Genomic DNA, 22,812 nt, shown 5'->3' on the forward strand with positions numbered 1-22,812 from the left:
GTATATAAATATTGCAGGAATTTCTTTTTTCTTTCATGTTAGAGCACCTCTATGATTTTAATTCTTGTATTTCTTTTGAAGGGAGACAGTTTCATTGAGTAGGACTTTAGATTAAAAATTTTATACCTATTGAGCATATAAAACTTGATTTTAGAAATAAAATTTTAGTGAATTTGAAATTCTCGGAGGACCCCTGAAATTTGTGAAGTGATTTTTCTCACAAAAATAAATGCTCTAGGGAAAAATATTAAGGCTGTATTAATTGCCACTGTTAATTTATTGGTGCAAAAAATTTCAACAGATTTTTAGAGCATTTTAAAAAAATACATAACCATATAAAAATTATAGTTTGACCCCCCCAGTCATTGATGCCCAAACAATAAACGTGCTTTTTCAAAGAAAAATATTAAAATCATTATTTAGAAAAAAACTTTAGTATTGTGTGTGACTTTCTGTTGTGTCACAGTCAACTCTCCCCTTCTAGAACATTCCAAGCTTCTAATCATGGCTTGGTCTTTCTGGTGACCAGTGCAATCCAGGAGCCATCCAGTAGCCCACCTAGAGTTAAAGTTGCCTCATTAGAATTGGAACAAAAGAGGCTCCTTGGGCTCCTATCACTTAAGAATTTACGATGGTCTAGTTGCTCTGTGTCAGGAACCAGGGAACAAAGATCAATGTGTTTTCCTTATTTCACAATCCAACACATAATAGGGGCTTCAGAAAGGTGGCAGTTTTTGCTTTTTGACACATAAAAAGATTTACTTAACTTTCCTCAGTGGAGAAACCATAGGAACACAGTGAACACTTAGCCATATAGCTTAGCATGAGCTAGATGAAGACTGTTAACTGTAAAGTCATAAACTCAGTAAACTTTTTTTTTTTTACATCTTTATTGGAGTATAATTGCTTTACAATGATGTGTTAGTTTCTGTTTTATAACAAAGTGAATCAGTTATCCATATACATATGTTCCCATATCTCCCTCCCACCCTCCCTATCCCACCCCTCCAGGTGGTCACAAAACACCAAGCTGATCTCCCTGTGCTATGCGGCTGCTTCCCACTAGCTATCTACCTTACTTTTAGTAAAGAATGAGGGCTTCTGTTTAATTGCCTAGTGTACTGTCATGTCCACAATAAATGTTACTCCTTGAGCCCAGTTCAAGTACAAATTCCTTCTTCAAGCCTTGCACCTACCCTCAAATTGGACAGCCCTCTTGCTTGTCCAAGACTGCCTTGTGACACTTAGCACATATTAGCATTATTTGTGTCTACATCTTATCTTCCCAACAGACTATAAATGTATAGGAAGAGTATGTCTTATTTTTCTCTGTAATGTCCTTACTGTCTAGCACAGCACTGTCCAGTAGAATATCATGTGAGCCACATATTCAAATGTAGATTTGCCAGTAACAATAAAAAGAATCAGAAAAATAATTTTAAAAATGTATTTAACGCAATATATCAAAAATATTTCAATGCCAAATAAATGTTAAAATTTAGATATTTTACATTCTTTTTTTGTACAAGTCTCCAAAATCTTGTATTCTTTATCTACAACATATCTCAAATCTGTACTAGCCACATTTCAAGTGCTCAATAACCCCTTAGCTAATGACTGCTGTATTAGACAGTAGAAGTCTAGCACATTATACGTGATTAGCATATGAATATTCTATAGGCAAACCTTCAAAAAGTAATCTTTTCTCCCCCAACAGACTACCATGGCTGCGGGAGTCTTGCCTCAAAATGAACAACCATATTCTACTTTGGTGAATAACAGTGGGTATGCTGCAAACATGAAAGGTAATAGTTCTTTAATATGCTTTTTGTCTTTGTGTAAACTAGAGTTTAATAAAGTTATATGAATACACATGAAAGAAAAGGCTGATTCTTCATATTGGAATCTCAAGTTGCAGGTACTACTTACAGCCTTTTGTTTATTTCTGCCTTACTATTTTCACCTGTTAAAATTCCTTTTCAAAATCCTGATTAATGACCTTAGCCTTTTTTATTCCTTAATTTTTTATACAATTTTTGAAGGTTACTTTGCATTCACAGTTCTTACAAAATGTTGACTATATTCCCTGTGTTGTACAATATAGCCTTGAGCTTATCTTACACCCAGTAGTTTGTACCTCCCAGTCCCCTACTCCTGTATTGCTCGCCCCACCACTGGTAACCATTAGTTTGTTCTCAATATCTGTCAGTCTTTTATGTTATATTCACTAGTTTGTTGTATTTTTTATATTCCACATATAAGTGATATTGTACAGTACTTGTCTTTCTCTGACTTATTCACTTAGCATAGTGCCCTCCAGGGCCATCCATGTTACTGCAAATGGCAAGATTTTGTTCTTTTTTATGGCTGAATAAATTCCATTGTGTATATATACACCACATCTTCTTTAAACGTTCATTTGTTGATGGACACTTAGGTTGCATCCATATCTTGGCAATTGTAAATAACGCTGCTGTGAACATTGGGGTGCATGTATCTTTTCGAGTTAATGCTTTTCTTTCTTTTGGATATATACCCAAGAGTGGAAGTTCTATATGGTAGCTCTATTTTTAGTTTTTTGAGAAAACTCTATACTGTTTTCCACAGTGGCCACACCAATTTACATTCCCACGAACAGTGTACAAAGGTTCCCTTTTCTCCACATCCTTGCCAACATTTGTCATTTGTGTTCTTTTTAATGATAGCCATACTGACAGATGTGAGGTGATATCTCATTGTGGTTCTAATTTGCAATTCCCTGTTGATTAGCTATGTTGAGCATCTTTTCATGTGCCTGTTGGCCATCTGTATTTCCTCTTTGGAAAAATGTCTGTTCAGTTCTGTCCATTTTTTAATCAGGTGTATGACCTGTTTATATCAATATATGTTGGATATTAATCGCTTATTGGTCATATCATTTGCAACTATCTTCTCCCATTCAGTAGGTTGTCTTTTCATTTTGTCAGTGGTTTCCTTTGCTGTGCAAAAGCTTTTAGATTTAATTAGGTCTCATTTATTTATTTTTGCTTTTATTTCCTTTGCTTTAGGAGACAAATGCAAAAAACTGTTGCTACAATTTATGTCAAAGAGTGTTCTGCCTGTGTTTTCCTCTAGGAGTTGTACAGTACCAGTCTTAAATTTAGGTCTCTAATTCATTTTGAGTTCATTTTTGTATATGATGTTACAGAATGTTCTAATTTCATTCTTTTACATGTAGCTGTCCAGTTTTCCCAGCACCACTTATTGAAGAGACTGTCTTTTCCCCATTGTACATTCTTGCCTCCTTTGTCATAGATTAAGTGACCATAAGTGCTTGAGTTTATACTAGGCTCTCTATCCCTATTGATCTATGTGTGTTTTTGTGCCACTATCATACTGTTTTGATCACTGTAGCTTTGTAGTATAGTCTGAAGTCAGGGAGCATGATACCTCCAGCTCTGTTCTTCTTTCTCAAGATTGTTTGGCTATTTGGGGTCTTTTGTGTTTCCATACAAACTTTTTAAATTATTTATTCTAGTTCTGTGAAAAATGGCATTGGTATTTTGATAGGAATTCCATTGAATCTGTAGATAGCCTTGGTCAATATGGTCATTTTAACAATATTGATTCTTCTAGTCAAAGAACATGGTATATCTTTCCATCTGTTTATGTCATCTTCAGTTTCTTTCATCAGTGTCTTACAGTTTTCTAAGTACAGGTCTTTTGTTTCCTTAGGTAGGTTTATTCCTAGGTATGTTATTCTTTTTGATGCAATGGTAAATGGGCTTGTTTCCTTATTTATCCTTCTGATAGTTCATTGTTAGTGTATGGAAATGAACAGATTTCTGTGTATCAAGTTTGTGTCCTTCAACTTTACCAAATTCATTAATCAGCTCTAGTAGTTTTCTGGTGACATCCTTAGGATTTTCTATGTGTAGTATCATGTCATCTGCAAACATTAACAGTTTTACTTCTTCCTTTCTAATTTAGATTCTTTTTATTTCTTTTTCTTGTCTGATTGCTGTGGCTAGGAATTCCAAAACTATGTTGAATTAAAGTGGCGAGAGTGGATATCCTTGTCTTATTCCTAATCTTAGAGGAAATGCTTTCAGCTTTTCACCATTGAGTATGATGTTAGCTGTGGGTTTGTCATATATGGCCTTTATTAAGATGAGGTATGTTACATCTGCTCCCACTTTCTGGAGAGTTTTTATCATAACTGGATGTTTGATTTTATCAAAAGCTTTTTCTGCATCTATTGAGATGATGACATGGTTTTTATTCTTCAGTTTGTTAATGTGGTATATCATATTGATTGATTTGCAGATATTACAAAATCCTTGCATTCCTGGAATAAATCCCATTTGATCATGGTATATGATCCTTTTAATATATTGTTGGATTTGGTTTGGATTTTGGTATTTTGTTGAGGATTTTTGCATCTATGTTCATCAGTGATATTGGCCTATAATTTTCTTTGATCTTGGTATCAGGGGATGCTGGCCTCATAGAATGAGTTGGAAGTATTCCTTCCTCTGCAAATTTTTGGAATAGTTTGAGGAGGATAGGTGTTAACTCTTCCCTAAATGTTTGATAGAATTCACCTGTGAAACCATCTGGTCCTGGACTTTTACTTGTTGGGGAGTTTTTTTTTTTCATTACTGATTCAGCTTCATTACTGGTAATTGGGCTGTTCATAGTTTTTATTTCTTCCTGGTTCAGACTTGGGAGTTTGTACCTTTCTAAGAATTAGTCCATTTCTTCCAGGTTGTCCATTTTATTGGCATAGAGTTGCTTGTAGTCTCTTATGATCCTTTATATTTCTGTGGTGTCAGTTATAACTTCTCCTTTTTCATTTCTACTTTTATTGGTTTTGAGTCCTGTCCCTCTTTTCCTTGATGATTCTGGCTAAAGGTTTATCAATTTTGTTTATCTTTTCAAAGAACCAGCTTTTAGTTTCACTGATCTTTGCTATTGTTTTTGTCATCCCTATTTTGTTTATTTCTGCTCTGATCTTTATGATTTCTTTCCCTCTACTAACGTCAGGTTTTGTTTGTTCTTCTTTCTCTAGTTCTTTGAGGTATAAGGTTAGATTGTTTATTTGAGATTTTCTTGTTTCCGGAGGTGAGCTTGTATTAGTGTAAACTTCCCTCTTAGAACTTTTTGCTGCATCCCATAGGTTTTGGATTGTCGTGTTTTGTTTTCATTTGTCTCTAGGTTTTCTTTTAATTTCCTCTTTGACTTCTTCTGTGATCCATTACTTGTTTAGTAGCATATTGTTTAACCTCCATGTGTTTGTGTTTTTTGCAGTTTTTTTCTGATTGATTTTGAGTCTCATAGTATTGTGGTCAAAAAAGATTCTTGAGGGCTTCCCTGGTGGTACAGTGGTTGGGAGTTTGCCTGGCAGTGCACGGGATGCAGGTTCGAGCCCTGGTCTCGGAGGATCTCACGTGGCACGGAGCGGCTGGGCCCATGTGCTACAGCTGCTAAGCCTGTGCTCTGCAGCCCTTGAGCCACAGCTGCTGACCCCATGTGCTGCAACTGCTGAGGCCTGCGCGCCTGGAGCCTGTGCTCAGTGGTGGGAGAGGCTACCACAGTGAGAAGCCTGTGCACCGCAGCTAGGGGTGGCCTCCTCTCGCTGCAACTAGATGGAGCCCACGTGCAGCAATGAGGACCCAGTGCAGCCAGGAATGAATGAATGAATTAATAAATAATTTTTTTTTTAAAAAAAAGATGCTTGATATGATTTCAATTTTCTTAAATTTACTGAGGCTTGTTTTGTGGCCTAGCATGTGATCTATCCTGGAGAAATATTCCATGTGCACTTAAAAAGAATGTGTATTCTGCTGCTTTCAGATGGAATGCTTTATATATATATATATATATATATATATCTATCTCTCTCAATACAATCCATCTGGTCTAATGTGTCATTTAAGGGCAGTGTTTCCTTATTAATTTTCTGTATGCATAATCTCTCCATTGATGCAAGTGAGGTTTTAAAGTCCCATACTGCTACTGTGGTACTGTAAATTTCTTCCTTTATGTCTGTTCATATTTGCTTTATGTATTTAGGTGCCTCCTATATTGGGTGCATATATATTTACAATCTGTATATCTTCTTCTTGGATTGATCCCTTGAACATTGTGTAGTGTTCTTCGTTGTCTGTTGTAACAGTCTTTATCTTAAAGTCTATTTTGTCTGGACTTCCCTGGTAGTCCAGTGGTTAAGACTCCATTCTTCCAGTGCAGGGGGTGTGGGTTCGATCCCTTTTGGGGAACTAAGATCCCACATGCCACATGGCTTGGCCAAGAAATATAAATCAATCAATAAATAAGAATAATAAAACAATTCTTTAAAAATAAAATTAAGTCTATTTTGTCTGATATAAGTATTGCTACTCTGGCTTTCTTTTGATTTCAATTTTTCTGGAATACCTTTTTCTATCCCCTGACTTTCAGTCTGTATGTGTCTCTAGATCTGAAGCAAGGCTTTTGTAGGCACCATATACACGGGTCTTGCTTTTGTATCCATTCAGCCACTCTGTGTCTTTTGGTTGGAGCATTTAGTCAGTTTACATTTGAGGTAATTGTCGATGTGTATGTTCTTATTGCCATTTTGTTGATTATTTTGGATTTGCTTTTATGGGTCTTTTATTCCCTTTCTTCCTTTGTTTTCTTCTCTTGTGATTTGATGAATGTCTTTAGTGTTATGTTGTATTCCTTTTTCTCTTTTGAGTGTATACTTATTATAGATTTTTGGTTTGTGGTTACCATGAGGTTTTCGTGTAGCAGTCTATATATATACATGATTGTTTTAAGTTTTTGATCTCTTAATTTCAAATGCATTTAAAAAAACCTGCATTTGTACTCTTCTCATAATTACTGGTTTTTCCTTTTTTATTGAAGTATGGTTGCTTTACAATATTGTACAATTACTGTTTTTGAGGTCATATTTTACATCTAATCGTTTAGTGTATCATTTAACTGCTTATTGTGGATATAGATGATTTTACTACTTTTGTCTTTTAACCCCTCTACTAGCTTTGTGTGTGGATTATTTCCTACCTTTACTGTATGATTGCCTTTACCTATGAGCTTTTTCATTTTGTAATTTTCTTGTTTCTGGTTGTGGATTTTTCTTTTTTGCCTGGAGAAGTTCCTTTAACATTTGTTGTGAAGCTGGTTTGGTGGTGCTGAACTCCTTTTAGCTTTTGCTTGTCTGTAAGGCTTTTGATTTCTCCATCAAATCAGAACCGAGAGCTTTACTGGGTAGAGTATTCTTGGTTGTAGGTTATTGCCCTTCATCCCATTAAATATATCTTGCCACTCCCTTTTGTTTTTTATCTTAGTTTTTTTAACTTTTTATTTTATATTGGAGTATAGTTGTTTAACAATGTTCTGTTAGTTTCAGGTGTACAGCAAAGTGATTCATTTATACATATACATGTATCTATTCTTTTTCAAATTCTTTTCCCATTTAGGTTATTACAGAATATTGAGCAGCATTCCCGTGCTACACAGTAGGTCCTTGTTGGTTATCCATTTTAAATACAGCATTGTGTGTACATGTCAGTCACAAACTGCCTAACTATCTCTTCACCCCACCATTCCCCCGGTAACCATAAGTTTGTTCTTTAAGTCTGTGAGTCTCTTTCTGTTTTGAAAATAAGTTCATTTGTATCATTTTTTTTAGATTCTGCATATAAGTGGTATCATACAATATTTCACTTTCTCTGGTTTACTTCACTCATTATCTCTAGGACCTAGATAATCTCTAGGTCCATCCTTGTTGCTGCATATGGCATTATTTCATTATTTTTAATGGCTGAGTAATATTCCATTGTATATATGTACCACATCTTCTTTATCCATTCCTCTGTTGATGGACATTTAGGTTGCTGCCATGTCTTGGCTATTGTAAACAGTGCTGCAGTGAACATTGGGGTGCATGTATCCTTTTGGACCACGTTTTTCTCTGGCTATATGCCCAGGAATGGGATTGCAGGATCATATGATAGCTCTATTTTTAGTTTTTAAAGGAACTTTCATACTGTTATCCATAGTGACTGTACCAATTTACATTCCCACCAACAGTGTAGGAGGGTTCCCTTCTCTCCACACCCTCTCCAGCATTTATTGTTTGTGGATTTTTTGATAATAGCCATTCTGACTTGTGTGAGGTGATATCTCAGTGTAGTTTTGATTTGCATTTCTCTAATAATTAGCAATGTTGAACATCTTTTCATGTGCCTCTTGGCCATCTATATGTCTTCTTTGGAAAAATGTGTATTTAGGTCTTCTGGGTTGTTCATTTTGATGATATTAAGCCACAGGAGCTGTTTGTAAATTTTGGAGACTAATCCCTCATCAGTCACATAATTTGCAAATATTTTCTGCCATTCTGTGGGTTGTCTTTTCATTTTGTTTATGGTTTCCTTTGCTGTGCAAAAGCTTTTGAGTTTCATTAGGTCTCCTTTGTTTATTTTTATTTTCATTACTCTGGGAGACAGATCGAAAAAGATAATGCTGCAATTTATGTCCAAGAGTGTTCTGCCAATGTTTTCCACTAAGAGTTTTATAGTGTCTGGTCTCACATTTAGGTCTTTAATCCATTTTGAGCCTATTTTTGTGTATGATATGAAAGAATGTTCTAATTGCATTTTTTTTCCATGTAGCTGTCTAGTTTTCCCAGCACCACTTATTGAAGAGACTGTCTTTCTGTCATTGTATAGTCTTGCCTCCTTTTTCATAGATAAATTGACCATAGGTGTGTGGGTTTACTTCTGGGCTTTCTATCCTATTCCATTGATCTATATTTCTATTTTTGTGCCAGTACCATACTGTTTTGATGACTATCGCTTTGTAGTAGTCTGAAGTCAGGAAGCCTGATCCCTCCAGCTCTGTTTTTCTTTTTCAAGATTACTTTGGCTATTCATTGTCTTTTGTGTGTCCATACAAATTTTAAGATTTTTTTGTTCTAGTTCAGTGGAAAATGCCATTTGTAATTTTATAGGGATTGCATTGAATCTGTAGATTTCCTTGGGTAATGTAGTCATTTTGACAATACTCATTCTTCCAATCCAAGAACATGGTATATCTTTCCATCTGTTTGTGTTACCTTTGATTTCTTTCATCAGCGTTTCATAGTTTTCGGAGTACAGGTTTTTTGTCTCCTTAGGTAAGTTTATTCCTAGGTATTTTGTTCTTTTTGATGAGATGGTATATGGGATTGTTTCTTTTTTTGGGAGGGGATTGTTTCTTGAATTTCTCTTTCTGATTTTTCATTGCTAGTGTATAGAAATGCAACAGGTTTCTGTGTATTAATTTTGTATCCTGCAACTTTACCAAATTCATTAATCAGCTATAGTAGTTTTCTGGTAGCATCTTTAGGATTTTCTATGTACAGTAACATGTAATCTGCAAAAGTGACAGTTTAATGTCTTCTTTTCCAATTTAGATTCCTTTTATTTCTTTTTCTTTTCTGATTGCCACAGCTAGGACTTCCAAATCTATGTTGAATAAAAGTGGCGAGAGAGGACATCCTTGTCTTGTTCCTGATCTTAGATGAAATGCTTTCAGCTTTTCACTTTTGAGTAAGATGTTAACTGTAGGTTTGTCATATATGGCCTTTATTATGTTGAGGTATGTTCCCTCTATGCCCACTTTCTAGAGAGTTTTTATCATAAATGGGTGTTGAATTTTGTCAAAAGCTTTTTCTGCATCTGTTGAGATGATCATATAGTTTTTATTCTTCAATTTGTAAGAAAAATGAAATCATATCAAACATAGTTTCCATCTACAATGCTATAAGATTAGAAATAAGCTACATGAAAAAAAACCTGTAAAAAACACAAACATGTGGAAGCTAAACAACATGCTACTAAACAACCAATGGACCACCAAAGAAATCAAAGAGGAAATCAAAAAATACGTACTGACAGAAGAACACAAAAGTACAACAATCCAAAACCTATGGGATGCAGCAAAAGAAGTTTTAAGAGGGAAGTATAAAGCAATAGAGTCTTACCTCAGGAAACAAGAAAAATCTCAAGTAAACAACCTAACCTTACACCTAAAGCAACTAGGGAAAGAAGAACAAACAATTCCCAAAGTTAGTAGAAGGAAAGAAATCATAAAGTTGAGAGCAGAAATAAATGAAATAGAGATGAAGAAAACAGTAACAAAGAACAGTGAAACTAAAAGCTTGTTCTTTGAAAAGATAAACAAAATTGATGAACCTTTAGTCAGAATCATCAATAAATAAAGGGAGAGGACTCAAATCAATAAAAGTAGAAGTGAAAGTGGAGAAGTTACAACTGACACTGCAGAAATACAAAGGATCATAAGAGACTAGTATAAGCAACTATATGCCAATAAAATGGACAATCTGGAAGAAATGGACAAATTCTTAGAGAGGTACAATCTCCCAAGACTGAACCAGGAAGAAATAGAAAATATGAACAGACCAATCACAGCACTGAAATCAAAAAAAAAAAAAAACTCCCAACAAGTAAAAGTCGAGGACCGGATGGCTTCACAGGTGAATTCTATCAAACATTTAGAGACGAGCTAACACCTGTCCTTCTGAAACTGTTCCAAAAAATTGCAGAGGAAAGAAGACTCCCAAACTCTTTCTGTGAGGCCACCATCACCCTGATACCAAAACTAGGCAAAGATACCACAAAAAAAAGAAAATTAAAGGCCAATATCACTAATCAACAGAGACACAAAAGTCCTCAACAAAATACTAGCAATCCGAATCCAGCAGTACATTAAAAGGATAATACACCATGATCAAGTGGGATTTATCCCAGGGATGCAAGGATTTTTCAATATCCACAAATCAATCAGTGTGATACACCACATCAACAAGTTGTCACTCCCTTTTGGCCTGCAGAATTTCTGCTAAAAAAAACAGCTGATAGCCTTATGAGAGTTCTCTTGTATGTAATTTGTTGCTTTTTCCTTGCTTCTTTTAATATTCTCTTTAACTTTTGTCATTTTGATTACCATGTGTCTTGGTGTGTTTCTCTTTGGGTTAATCCTACATGGGACTCTATGCTTCGTGGACTTGGGTGACTGTTTCCTTTCCCAGGTTAGGGAAGTTTTCAGCTGTTGTGTCTACAGATATCTTCTCAGGCCTTTTTTCTCTCTCTTCTACTTCAGGGACCTCTATAATGCCAAAATGAGTGTGCTTGATATTATCCCAGAGGTCTCTTAAACTGTCCTCATTTCTTTTCTTTTTTCTGTTCAGAATTAGTGATTTCCACCACTCTGTCTTCTAGCTCGCTGATCCATTTCTCTTTATCTTTTAGTCTGCTATTGAGTCCTTCTGGTGTACTTTTCATTTCAATTATTGTATTCTTCATCTCTGATTGGTCATTCTTTATATTTTTTAAGACTTTGTTTAAAAACTTCTAACTTCTTGCTGTGTGCATCCATTCTTCTCCCGAGTTCTTTCATCATCTTTAGGATTGTTACTCTGAACTCTTTCTTGGGTAGATTGCCTATCTCCACTTTACTTAGTTTTTTTCTGGAGTTTTATCTTATTCCTTCTTCTGGAATATGTTCCTTTGCCACTTCACTTTGTCTAAGTTGTTATTTATTTTGTTATGTATGTGGTAGGTTAGTTACGTTTCTTGACCTTGGAGAAGTGGCCTTCTGTAGGAGATGTCCTGTGTTACAGCAGTGCACTCCTCTCTCATCATCCAAGCTATATGCTCTAGAGCTTCCCCCTAAAGGGAATGTGTGGGTTCTTCTGTTATGGGGGCTATGTGGATGGTCATTTAAGCTTGGTTGACCCCTAGCCCATTTGGTTGCCAGGCCCTGCATTGTGCAGGTGCTGTTGGCTGCTGTTTAGCAAGGCCTGGTCACAAGGCGGCTGGCTACAGAATCCTAGGGAACCGCAGGGCTAGTGCTGGCTCACTGGTGGGCAGGGTCAGGGTCCTGAAGACTCCAGGGCTGTTGCCCGCCCACTGGTTGGTGAAGCCAGGTCCTGGGGTTAGTGCTGGCCTACTGGTAGGCAGAGCCAGTTGTTGGAGTCTCTCTGGGATCCCAGAGCTCGTTTCAGATAGTTGGTGGCAGGGGTGGGGAGTGGTTCCTGTCACAGTTGAGTATGGGGTCTGGGGTGTCCCGAAGGTTGCATTGGCCTGCTAGTGGACAGGGCCAGGACCCAGCTGGTCTCGGGGCAGGGTTTGGCCTGCTGTGAGCGGCCTGGATCCGCAGGCTGCAGGATTGTCATTTTCTTCCGTTTGGTGTCTGCCCCCTCTGGTGGGTGAGACTGTTCTAGAGGCTAGTGCAGGCTTCCTGGGGAGAAGGCCTGGTGCCTGACCACTGGTGGGTGGAGCTGGGTCCTGGCCCTCTGGTGGGTAGGGCCATGTCTAGGGCCGTGTCTTAGAGGTGGCTGTGGTCTCAGGAAGTCTTTGGGCAGCCTGTGTACTGATGGGTGGGGCTGTGTCCCTGCCTAGTTAGTTGTTTGGCTGGAGGCTGCCCAGCTCTAGTGCATATAGGCTGTTGGGTGAGGCCAGGTCTTAGCGCTAGTCAGCCAAGATGGCAGCTGCCAGAAGCAGTATTCATCCAGCAGAATGTTCCCAAATGTGGCTGCCACCAGTGTTTTTGTCCCCAGCTGCCCCCACCTCTCCAGGAGACTCGCCATGATAAGCAGGTAGGTCTGGCCCAGACTTCTGTCAAATTACTGCTTTTGCCCTGGGTCCTGGTGTGTGTGGTTTTGTGTGTGTCCTTTAGGAGTAAAGTCTCTGTTTCCCCAGTTCTGTGGGGCTCCTGAAATTAAGCCCCACTGGAGTTCAAAACCAAATGTTCTGGAGACTTGTCTTCCAGGGCTAGGGAGCCCGATGTGGGACTCAGAATTCTCACTCACTCTGCAATATAATTATTCTCCAGTTTGTGGAGAGTACAGGATTTGATTATATCATTGAGTCCACCTGTTCTACCCATCTGTTGTTTCCTTCTTGGTCCTTAGTTGTAGGAGATCTTTTCTGGTAGGTTCCAGTCTTTTTCATCCATGGTTTTTCTGCATATACTTGTGATTTTGGTGTGTTCATGAGAGGAGGTGGCCTCAGAGTCTTTCTACTCCACCATCTTGGCCACTCTCTCCTTAGCCTTTTAAGAAGGAATATTGAAAACAATGTTTGTCTCCTTCATTATCCTCTTAGACTTAAATTATCTGGTGGTTCCTCTCATCAAATGCCTACTTGCAATTCGACCTTTCAATTTTTTCTTCTTTTGTTATTCTCAAGTGTCACTTATAAAGCACATTCAGAAGCGCGCTAGCCCTCCTCCTCTTTTTTTTTCTCTCCTCTGTCATGGTCCTACAGTTCTGATTTTTACAAGGTGTCCCAGGAAAGGAAGGGTGCTGTGACTTGGACTCTTACTACCACACTCACCCTCACTGTTTCTTTCTGTTGAAAGTTCTAAGCTGGAAGTACACCCTGATTTCCTGCCACATTGGTACCACTAGTCTTGCTGCTACCACCAGCAGTTAGCCAAGAGACATGTTGAATAATTTTTCTTGGCAGTACCCTTTGCATGATTTTCTTATTGCCTACTCTGGATTTTGCCCAAGTTCATTTTAGTGCTCCCCTATAGGGTTTTTTCCCCTCTAAGTATGGATTAGATAATATAAGGAAAAGTAAAGGAGTAAAGGTCTAAAGGTATTGGAGTTAAATGCTTGCTGGGAATAATTGGTTCACAAAATTGTTTATGCTTCTTATTGGAAACTAACCACTCCACCAGGGGGTGCTCTCTTTCATCAGGAAAACCAGTGTTTTATACTTGTGACCTTGTCTAAATTCCAGATCCTTGTGGATTCTCCTTCATCTGTCTGTGCTGTGTCTGACTCTAGAGGGACTCTAGAGGGACTAATACTTCTGATAATTACCATCTGTGGACAACTTCTATGTGCCAGATTTACAATACATTTTCATTTACCTGGTTTTAGAAAGCAGTGCTGTCTAAAACAAATGCAATAATGGTGTCTATTTGCTGCTTCTCTTGTAGAATAATGTTTTTTTTTTCCCCTGAGTACTTTCCAGCCTAACGAATGTAAGAATCAGATGAGCCTTTTTCTCTATCCTTTCTTCTGTTGGAATGTTACCTCTTAGTTGGTGTTTCTCACCTGGGATTCTGTTGGCTTTTGAGGCGGAGCAACTGTTCACTGTACAGGAGAGCCCTGAGCATTGAAGACATTTAGTATCCCTGCCCCACTCATCTAGTAATGTCCCTAGATTACAATGACAACCAAAAAAACCATATACATTTCCAAGTGCCCCCAGGAAGGTTGTAACCCCTATTGTAATCCACTAGGTAAGCTGATTTTCACCTTTCCAAAAACATTTTTTTAAATAAAATTTTCCTCATTTTATAAGTGTAGCTAATTTTTAATTAGGAAAAAAATCTGGAAAAATAAAAAAACTTACTTTATATTTAACTTTCTTAAAGTGCATCTTCATTTAGTCAGTTGTACCTTATTAGGTTAACATTGGGATGGGGTTAGTATATTTTTTAAACGTTGACTAATGGGTCATGGGAAATTTTAATTAGGGGATATATAAATACTAAGGAAAATAGAAAACTCAGGAAGAATTAGCTTTGGAATTAGACCCCAATTTAAATCTTGGTTCTACTACTTTTGAGGGAAAAAAACTTATTTTGGGAAATTTCAAACATTCACAGAAGTATACAAAATACAGTAAAGATTCCCATGTGGGTACCACCCCCCTGCCATGGAAGTACCATCCCCTATATAGGTACCATCACCCAACTTTAACAATTTCAGCTCACTCACTTCCTCCACTCATTTTCTCTACTTCCATATTACTTCATTTCATTCGTTAATCATATATCATCATTGCAATAACTTAAAAAAATTAACAATAATTGCTTAGGTATCTAAACATTGCTCAGATTTCTAATTGTCTCATAGATGGATGTATCTTTGTTTGAATTGAGATCCGACAATATATATGGTTTCATATATCATACATGGTTGATATGTATCTTACATCTCTTTTAAATTTGGGTTTCCCCCTGTCTCTTTTTCCTTACACTTTATTTGTTGAAGAAACCAGAAATTTTACCTTGTAGATTTTGTCACAATCCGTATTTGCTGATTATACCCTCATAGTGTTCCTATAAATTGGATTCATAGACTGTTGTAGAGTCTAGTCAGGTTTTTTTTATTGGCACAATATTTCATTGACTGTGCTATATTCTTCCATCAGGATTCCCATGTTGTCTGACTGTCCCTCTTTTTGTAATATTAGTTCTTTTATTTTTGAAATAATTTCCTAACTTACAGAAAAGCACACAAAAAATTTCTATGTATTTTTAACCGGAGACCCCCATTCAAGTTTGATCAACTGTGTCAATAATATCTTTTAATAACAAAAGGATACTTGTCATGTTTATTCAGGTTCTTTCAATGATCACAGTTAGTCCTTTCTTGACCTTTGTGAACATTACAGCCCAGTTATTTTGCAGTATTTTTCTCAATATGGGTTTATCTACTGTTTCATCATAAGACTGAGGTTACGCATTTTTGGCAGAAACATCACAGAAGTGACTCTACACTTCTTATACATCCTGTCAAGTGACGCAAGATATCATTTTGCCATAAAACTGGAAATGGTAAGTTTGATCACGTTAGTAAAGTGGTATCTGCCAAGATTTACCTATTATACATTATTCTTTCTCCCTTCATAATTAATATTTTATGGAGAGATGCTTTGAGACCTTATATATATATCCTGGTCCTCGTCCAGCTTTTACCCAGTAGTTTCAGCTTTTAATTATTACTATGATAGATAACTAAATGGAGGTTTTCTAATTCCATCATTCCGTAGGCATTTCTTACTTGGCATTCTTCTGTGAGGAAGAACTTTCCCTTTCCACTTATTTGCTCAGTTATTTATTTCGGTGTAGATTCCTCTTTTGTTCAGTGGAATATCATCTTTTCCCATCATTTGTTTGATGCTCAAGTATGATACTTTAATCTTTGGCCCTTAGCTGTATCATTTTGCCAAGTCCCCACCACTCCAGCATTCCTTGCTTTCTAGCACAGCAAGATCTTCCAGTCTCATGTTGCACTTTCCCTATCCTAGCCCTGAAATCAACCTTTTCTCCAAGGAGCCCTTTTAGTGGGGAATGGTATTTAGAAACCAAGATGTACTCACTACTGGATGTGCTAACTACCACTGAAATGTCACAGTTCCCAAGCTCCCTAGGGGACAAAGCTAGAAAATATATGTTAATATATATACATATATATATATATATATATATATATATATGTCTACTTTTACATATATATTTATTTTTGTTTCTGTCTATACATATTGAAAACCATGACTTCATATTGGTACTTTCTATTCTAATCCAACACTTTACCATCATTCTAGCTTTTCCCATTTTTTGTTTATAATTCTCTTCTCTAAGAATGAGAAACCTGGCTCTTATTATCCCCAATATGTTTCCTTATTTATTCAGCCCTCCTTTTCAGCCCTGCCCTCCCAGCCCTGCCCAGCCATCATCCATCTTAGCTCTTTTTTCCACACGGAGCCCACGCCCTGCCAGGTCACATACCATACACTGTTAGTTGTCTTCCCTGTGTTGGCCCTGACCTCTGCTAAATGACCCTCACTTAGGCCTGCCTTGTGACTGTTTTTTCTTTGATTATATATACATTTTTAATTAAAATATTGAAATAATTGTATACTAGTGTGCAATTGTAAGAAATAGTACAAAAAGATCTCATTTACCTTTTACTCAGTTTCCACCAATAGTTACATATTTGAAAACTAAAAAACATTGCTGAAAGAAATTAAAGATCTAAATAAATGGAAAGACATCTTGTGTTCATGGATTGGAAGAATTGTTAAGATGTCAGTACAACCCAACAGGATCTACAGATTCAATGTGATCCCTGTCAAAATCCCAATGATGTTTTTTGCAGAAATAGAAAAACTCACCCTAAAATTCACATGGAATCTCAAAGGACCCCCAAATAGCCAAAATAATCTTGAAAAAGAAGAACAAAGTTTGAGGACTTGCTTCCTGATTTCAAAAGTTACTACAAAGATACAGTAAGCAAAACAGTGTGGTACTGGCATAAACAAAGACATATAAATGAATGGAACAGAAAAGAGATCCCAGGAGGAAAAAACCTTGCAAATGTGGTCAATGATTTTTGACAAGGGTGCCAAGACTATTCAGTGGGGAAAAGATAATCTTTTCATCAGTTGTTGTTGGGAAAACTGTATGCACATGGAAAAGAATGGTGTTGAACCCTTACCTTATGCCATATACCAAAATTAACTCAAAATCAAGAATCTGAGAGAGATCAAGATGGCAGAGTAGAAAGACGTGGAGCTTACCTCTTCCCACAAATATATCAAAAATACATCCGTATTTGGAATAATTCTCACTGAATACCTACTGAGTGCTGGCAGAAGATCTCATACAACCAAAACTACAGGAAAGGTCACCATGTAACCTTGGAATAAACCTGACTAAGGAGGTGAAAGACTTATATGCTGAGAACTATAAAACATTGATAAAGGAGATTGAAGATGATTCAACAAAATGGAAAGATATCCTATGCTCTTGGATTGGAAGAATTAATATTGTTAAAATGTCCATACTACCCAAAGCATCTACTGATTTACTGCAATCCCTATCAGATTACCCATGACATTTTTTCAGAACTAAAACAAATAAACCTAAAATTTATATGGAATCATAAAAGGCTTAGAGTTGCCAAAGCAATCCTGAGGAAAAGGAACAAAGCTGGAGGCATAACCCTCCCAGACTTCAGACAATATTACAAAGCTACAGTAATCAAAACAGCAGAGTATTGGCACAAAATCAGACATATGAATCAATGGAACAGAAGAGACAGCCCAGAAATAAACCCACACACCTACAGTCAATTAATCTTTGACAAAGGAGGCAAAAATATACAACGGAGAAAAGACAATCTGTTCAGCAAGTGGTGTTGGGACAGCTGGGCAGCCATATGTAAATCAATGAAATGAGAACACTCCTTCACACCATGCACAAAAATAAATTCGAATGGTTTAAGGACTTAAATACAGCTCAATATGAAATAAACAACCCAATCAAAAAAAAAATGAGCAGAAGACCTAAATAGACATTTCTGCAAAGAAGATATACAGATGGCCAACAGGCACATGAAAAGATGCTCAACATCGCTAATTATTAGAGAGATGCAAATCACTACACCTCACTACAATGAGGTGCCACCTCATAAGTCCACAAAAAGTCCACAAATAATAAATTGCTGGAGAGGGTGTGGAGAAAAGGGAACCCTCCTGCACTGTTGGTGGGATTGTAAATTGGTGCAGCCACTGTGGAAAACAGTATGGAGATTCCTTAAAAAACTAAAAATAGAGTTCCCACATGATCCAGCAATCCCACTCCTGGGCATATATCAAGAAAAGATGAAACTCTAATTCAAAAAGATACATGCACCCCAATGTTCATTACAGCACTCTTTACAATAGCCAAAACATGGAAGCAACCTGAGTATCCATTCACAGATGAATAGGTAAAGAAGATGCAGTATATGTATACACACACACACACACACACACACACACAGTGGAATATTACTCAAACATACAAACGAATGAAATATTGCCATTTGCAGCAATGAATGGACCTAGAGATTATCATGCTAAGTGAAGTCAGACAATGAAAGACAAATATCACATTATACCACTTATATGTGGAATCTAAAGAAATGATACAAATAAACAATTACAATTTACAAAACAGAAACAGACTCACAGAAACAGACTCACATAGAAAATTACCTTGTTAGTGTACCGAAGGGGAAAGTAGGAAGTTATAAATTAGGAGTTTGGGCTTAACAAATACATACTACTATATATAAAATAGATAAACAACAAGGACCTGCTGTATAGCACAGGGAACTGTAATATCTTGTAATAACCTATTACAAATATCTTGTAATAACCTAATCTGAAAAAGAAAAAAATATATATATGTTAACATACAAATTTGAATAGTTTTATATTAACATATATAAGTATATATAAAATTGAATCAATTTGCTGTACATCTGAAATTAACACAAAATTGTAAATCAACTGTACTTCAATTTTTAAAAAAGACCTAAACATAAGAGCTCAAGGTATAAACTCTTAGAACAAAATAAGGGGAAAATCTTCATAACATTGGATTTCGTAATGATTTCTTGATTATGACACCAAAGCACAGGTGACAGAAGAAAAACATAGATAAATTGGACTTCATCAAAACTTAAAACTTTTGTTCATCAAAAGACACTATCAACAGAATGAAGAGTCATCCTACAGAATGGGTGAAACTATTTGCAAATCATGTATCTAACAAGGGACTAATATCCAGAATTATACAGAACTCCTAAAACTCAACCACAAACAAACAACCCTATTCAAAAACAGACAAAGGACTTGAATAGACTGTTCTCATGAAAAGATACACAGATGTCCAATAACCATGAAAAGATGCTCAACATTATTAACTATTAGAAAATGCAAATCAAAAGCACAGTGAGATACAACTACATATCCATTAGGATGGTTATTATCAAAAGCACAGAAATGATTGTTGTCAAGGATGTTGAGAAATTGGAACTCTAGTATATTACTGTATTACTGGTAGTGTAAGTGGTACAGCCACTATTGAAAACAGTATGGTAGTTCCTCAAAAAATTAAAAATAGAATTACCATATGATCCAGCAATTTCACTTCTGGGTATATACCAAAAGAATTGAAATCAGGGACTTGAGGAGATATTTGTACACCCATATTTATAGCAGCATTCACACTAACCGAAAGTTGGAAACAACCTGAACGTCCATGAATAGATTAATGGATAAAATATGGCATGTACGTACAAAGGGATATTATTCAGCCTTAGAAAGGAAGGAAATTCTGCACATGCTACAATATGGATGAACTTTGAAGACATTAAGCTGTGTGAAATAAGCCAGTCACAAAAAGACAAAAATAATTATTTGGTTCCACTTACATGAGGTACCTAGAATGTCAAGTTCTTAGAGACAGAAAGCGCAATGGTGGTTGCGAGGAACTAGGGCAAGAGACAAATGGGGACTTAGTGTTTAGAGGGTATACAGTTTCAGTTTGGGAAAATGAAAAAATTCTGGAGGTGGTTGGTGGTGATGGTTGCACAACAATCTGAATGTATGTAATGCTACTGCACTGTACACTTAAAAATGGTTAAAATAGTAAATTTTATGTTATGTGTATTTTGCCACCATTAACAAGGGAAAAAAGGAAGGAGCTTTCTCTTCCTCATCTTTTTCCTTCCCTTCCTGAATTGAACAGTCCAAAAGCCACTGGGTGGGACCATAAAAAGTAGGCATCCACACCAGAGGGTGAGTGAGGCTGCAGCACTGGAAGCCAAACAGGGTGAGGCGGATCCATATAGGGGGGCAGCCTGGCAGTCATGATTCCTGAGCAGGATGATATCATGTGGGAGGCTGACCTGATTCCTGGGTGTTAGAATAGGTGTCAGAGCTCAAATGAGGTTAGGAGAGCTCCTCATGGCAGCGTGACCCCTCATAGTGTATCAGAACACAAGCAGAGTGAGGAGACATCCACACATGTGGGTGGCAACAGCAGCCTAGCTCAGGATCTTAGAGTTCAGTTGGAGGAAGGGAGGCATCCACTTAGGTAAGGGGGGCCGTCAGCAGTGAGGGGAGATTGGTCACATAGAGGGGGACTAGTCAGAGAAGTAAAGGATAATAGCAGGGTTCTCACCATCAGAGAAGGGAGTTATAATTATGGAAAGGGGGATATTAGGAGGAAACCTGTGCTCTTGGATTGGAACTGATAATGTCAGGGTGAACTCAAATAAGTTTTCAACATATATGCATGCATATGTAAATATTAATTTAAATGTGTGATGTGTGTGTGTATGCATGTATATAGTGCACATATTCTTTAGTTGTGTCCACTGAGAGGGCCTGCTAGCAACAACACTGTTAACAGTAATGAGCACACCTAGCATCTGGACTTGGTTTCTAAATATTATTATTTACCAATAAACACCAGGACTTATTGGATCTAATTATGAGGAAGCGGACACACCCAAATTGAGAGATGTTGTACAAAATAACTAGCCTATACTCTTCAAAAGTCAAAGGCATCAATATCAAGGAAAGACTGAGGAACTTGTTCTAAAGTGAAATAAATGAGGGAACAACTAAAATTCAGTGTGTGATTCTGAACATTGTGTAGTATGATTTTACCATAAGGAACATTGAGATAATCAGTGAAGCTTGAGTGAGGTCTGAGGAATAGTGGGCAACTAATAATGTATCAATCAATTTTCTGATTTCAGGGAATTTTAGAGAATGTCTTTGTTTATGGGAAATATATACTAAGTTATTTAGAGTAATGGGGCAGTATGTCTGCAGGTTATTCTCAAATGGTTCAAGAAACAATAGTCTTGGTCTTATACTTATAACTTTTCTGTAAGTTTGATATTGCTCCAAAAAAAATAAAATCCTCTTCAAAATTTTTTAAAAATTAAAACTAAATCGTAGGCGGAGGGAGCTTCAAGATGGCAGAAGAGTAAGACATGGAGATCACCTTCCCTCCCACAAATACATCAGAAATACATCTACACGTGGAACAACCCCTACAGAACACCTACTGAATGCTGGCAAAAGACCTCAGACCTACCAAAAGGCAAGAAACTCCCCACGTACCTGGGTAGGGCAAAAGAAAAAACAGAGACAAAAGAATAGGGATGGGACCTACACCAGTGGGAGGGAGCTGTGAAGGTGGAAAGATTTCCACATACTAGAAAGCCCCTCCGTGGGCGGAGACTGCGGGTGGCGGAGGAGGGAAGCATCGGAGCCACGGAGGACAGCGCAGCAACAGGGATGCGGAGGGCAAAGCGGAGAGATTCCCACACACAGGATCTGTGCCAGCCAGTACTCACCAGCCCGAGAGGCTTGTCTGCTCACCCACCGAGACAGTTGGGGGCTGGGAGCTGAGGCTCGTTCTTCGGAGGTCAGATCCCAGAGAGAGGACTGGGGTTGACTGCATGAACACAGCCTGAAGGGGGTAGTGTACCACAGCTAGCTGGGAGGGAGTCTGGGAAAAGTCTGGAGCTACCGAGGAGGCAAGAAACTTTTTCTTCCCTCTTTGTTTCCTGGTGTGTGAGGAGAGGGGATTAAGAGCACCACTTCAAGGAGCTCCAGAGGCGGGCGACTATCAGCACAGACCCCAGAGATGGGCATGAGACGCTAAGGCTGCTGCTGCAGCCACCAAGAAGCCTGTGTGCAAGCACAGGTCACTATCCACACCTGCCCTCCTGGGAGCCTGTGCAGCCCACCACTACCAGGGTCCCGTGATCCAGGGACAGCTTCCCCAGGAGAACACACGGCGCGCCTCATGCTGTTGCAACGTCACATTGACCTCTGCTGCTGCAGACTCGCCCCGAACTCCGTACACCTCCCTCCCGCCAGCCTGAGTGAGCCAAAGCCCGCGAATCAGCTGCTCCTTTAACCCTGTCCTGTCTGAGTGAAGAACAGATGCACTCAGGCAACCTACACGCAGAGGCGGGGCCTAGTCCGAAGCTGAACCCCAGGAGCTGTGCGAACAAAGAAGAGAAAGGGAAATCTCTCCCAGCAGCCTCAGGAGCAGCGGATTAAATCTCCGTGATCAACTTGATGTACCCTGTATCTGTGGAATACCTGAATAGGCAACGAATCATCCCAAATTGAGGAGGTGGACTTTGGGAGCAACGATATA

At 37.8% G+C, this 22,812-nt stretch overlaps 1 protein-coding gene across 2 annotated transcripts in view; it reads left to right on the forward strand.

Moving 5' to 3' along the window:
• PTPDC1 (protein tyrosine phosphatase domain containing 1) overlaps positions 1 to 22,812 on the forward strand; it is a 92,815-nt gene that overhangs the window by 38,676 nt on the left and 31,327 nt on the right. For both annotated transcript variants that reach the window (XM_033413639.2, XM_004284102.4), the window contains exon 2: positions 1,718 to 1,805. In XM_033413639.2, coding sequence (XP_033269530.1) covers positions 1,724 to 1,805 — 82 coding nt within the window. In that variant the 5' untranslated portion in view covers positions 1,718 to 1,723. The remainder of the gene's footprint in view (positions 1 to 1,717; positions 1,806 to 22,812) is intronic.

The sequence above is a fragment of the Orcinus orca genome, chromosome 6 (assembly GCF_937001465.1).
Source record: "Orcinus orca chromosome 6, mOrcOrc1.1, whole genome shotgun sequence".
NCBI classification, from domain to species: Eukaryota; Metazoa; Chordata; class Mammalia; order Artiodactyla; family Delphinidae; genus Orcinus; species Orcinus orca.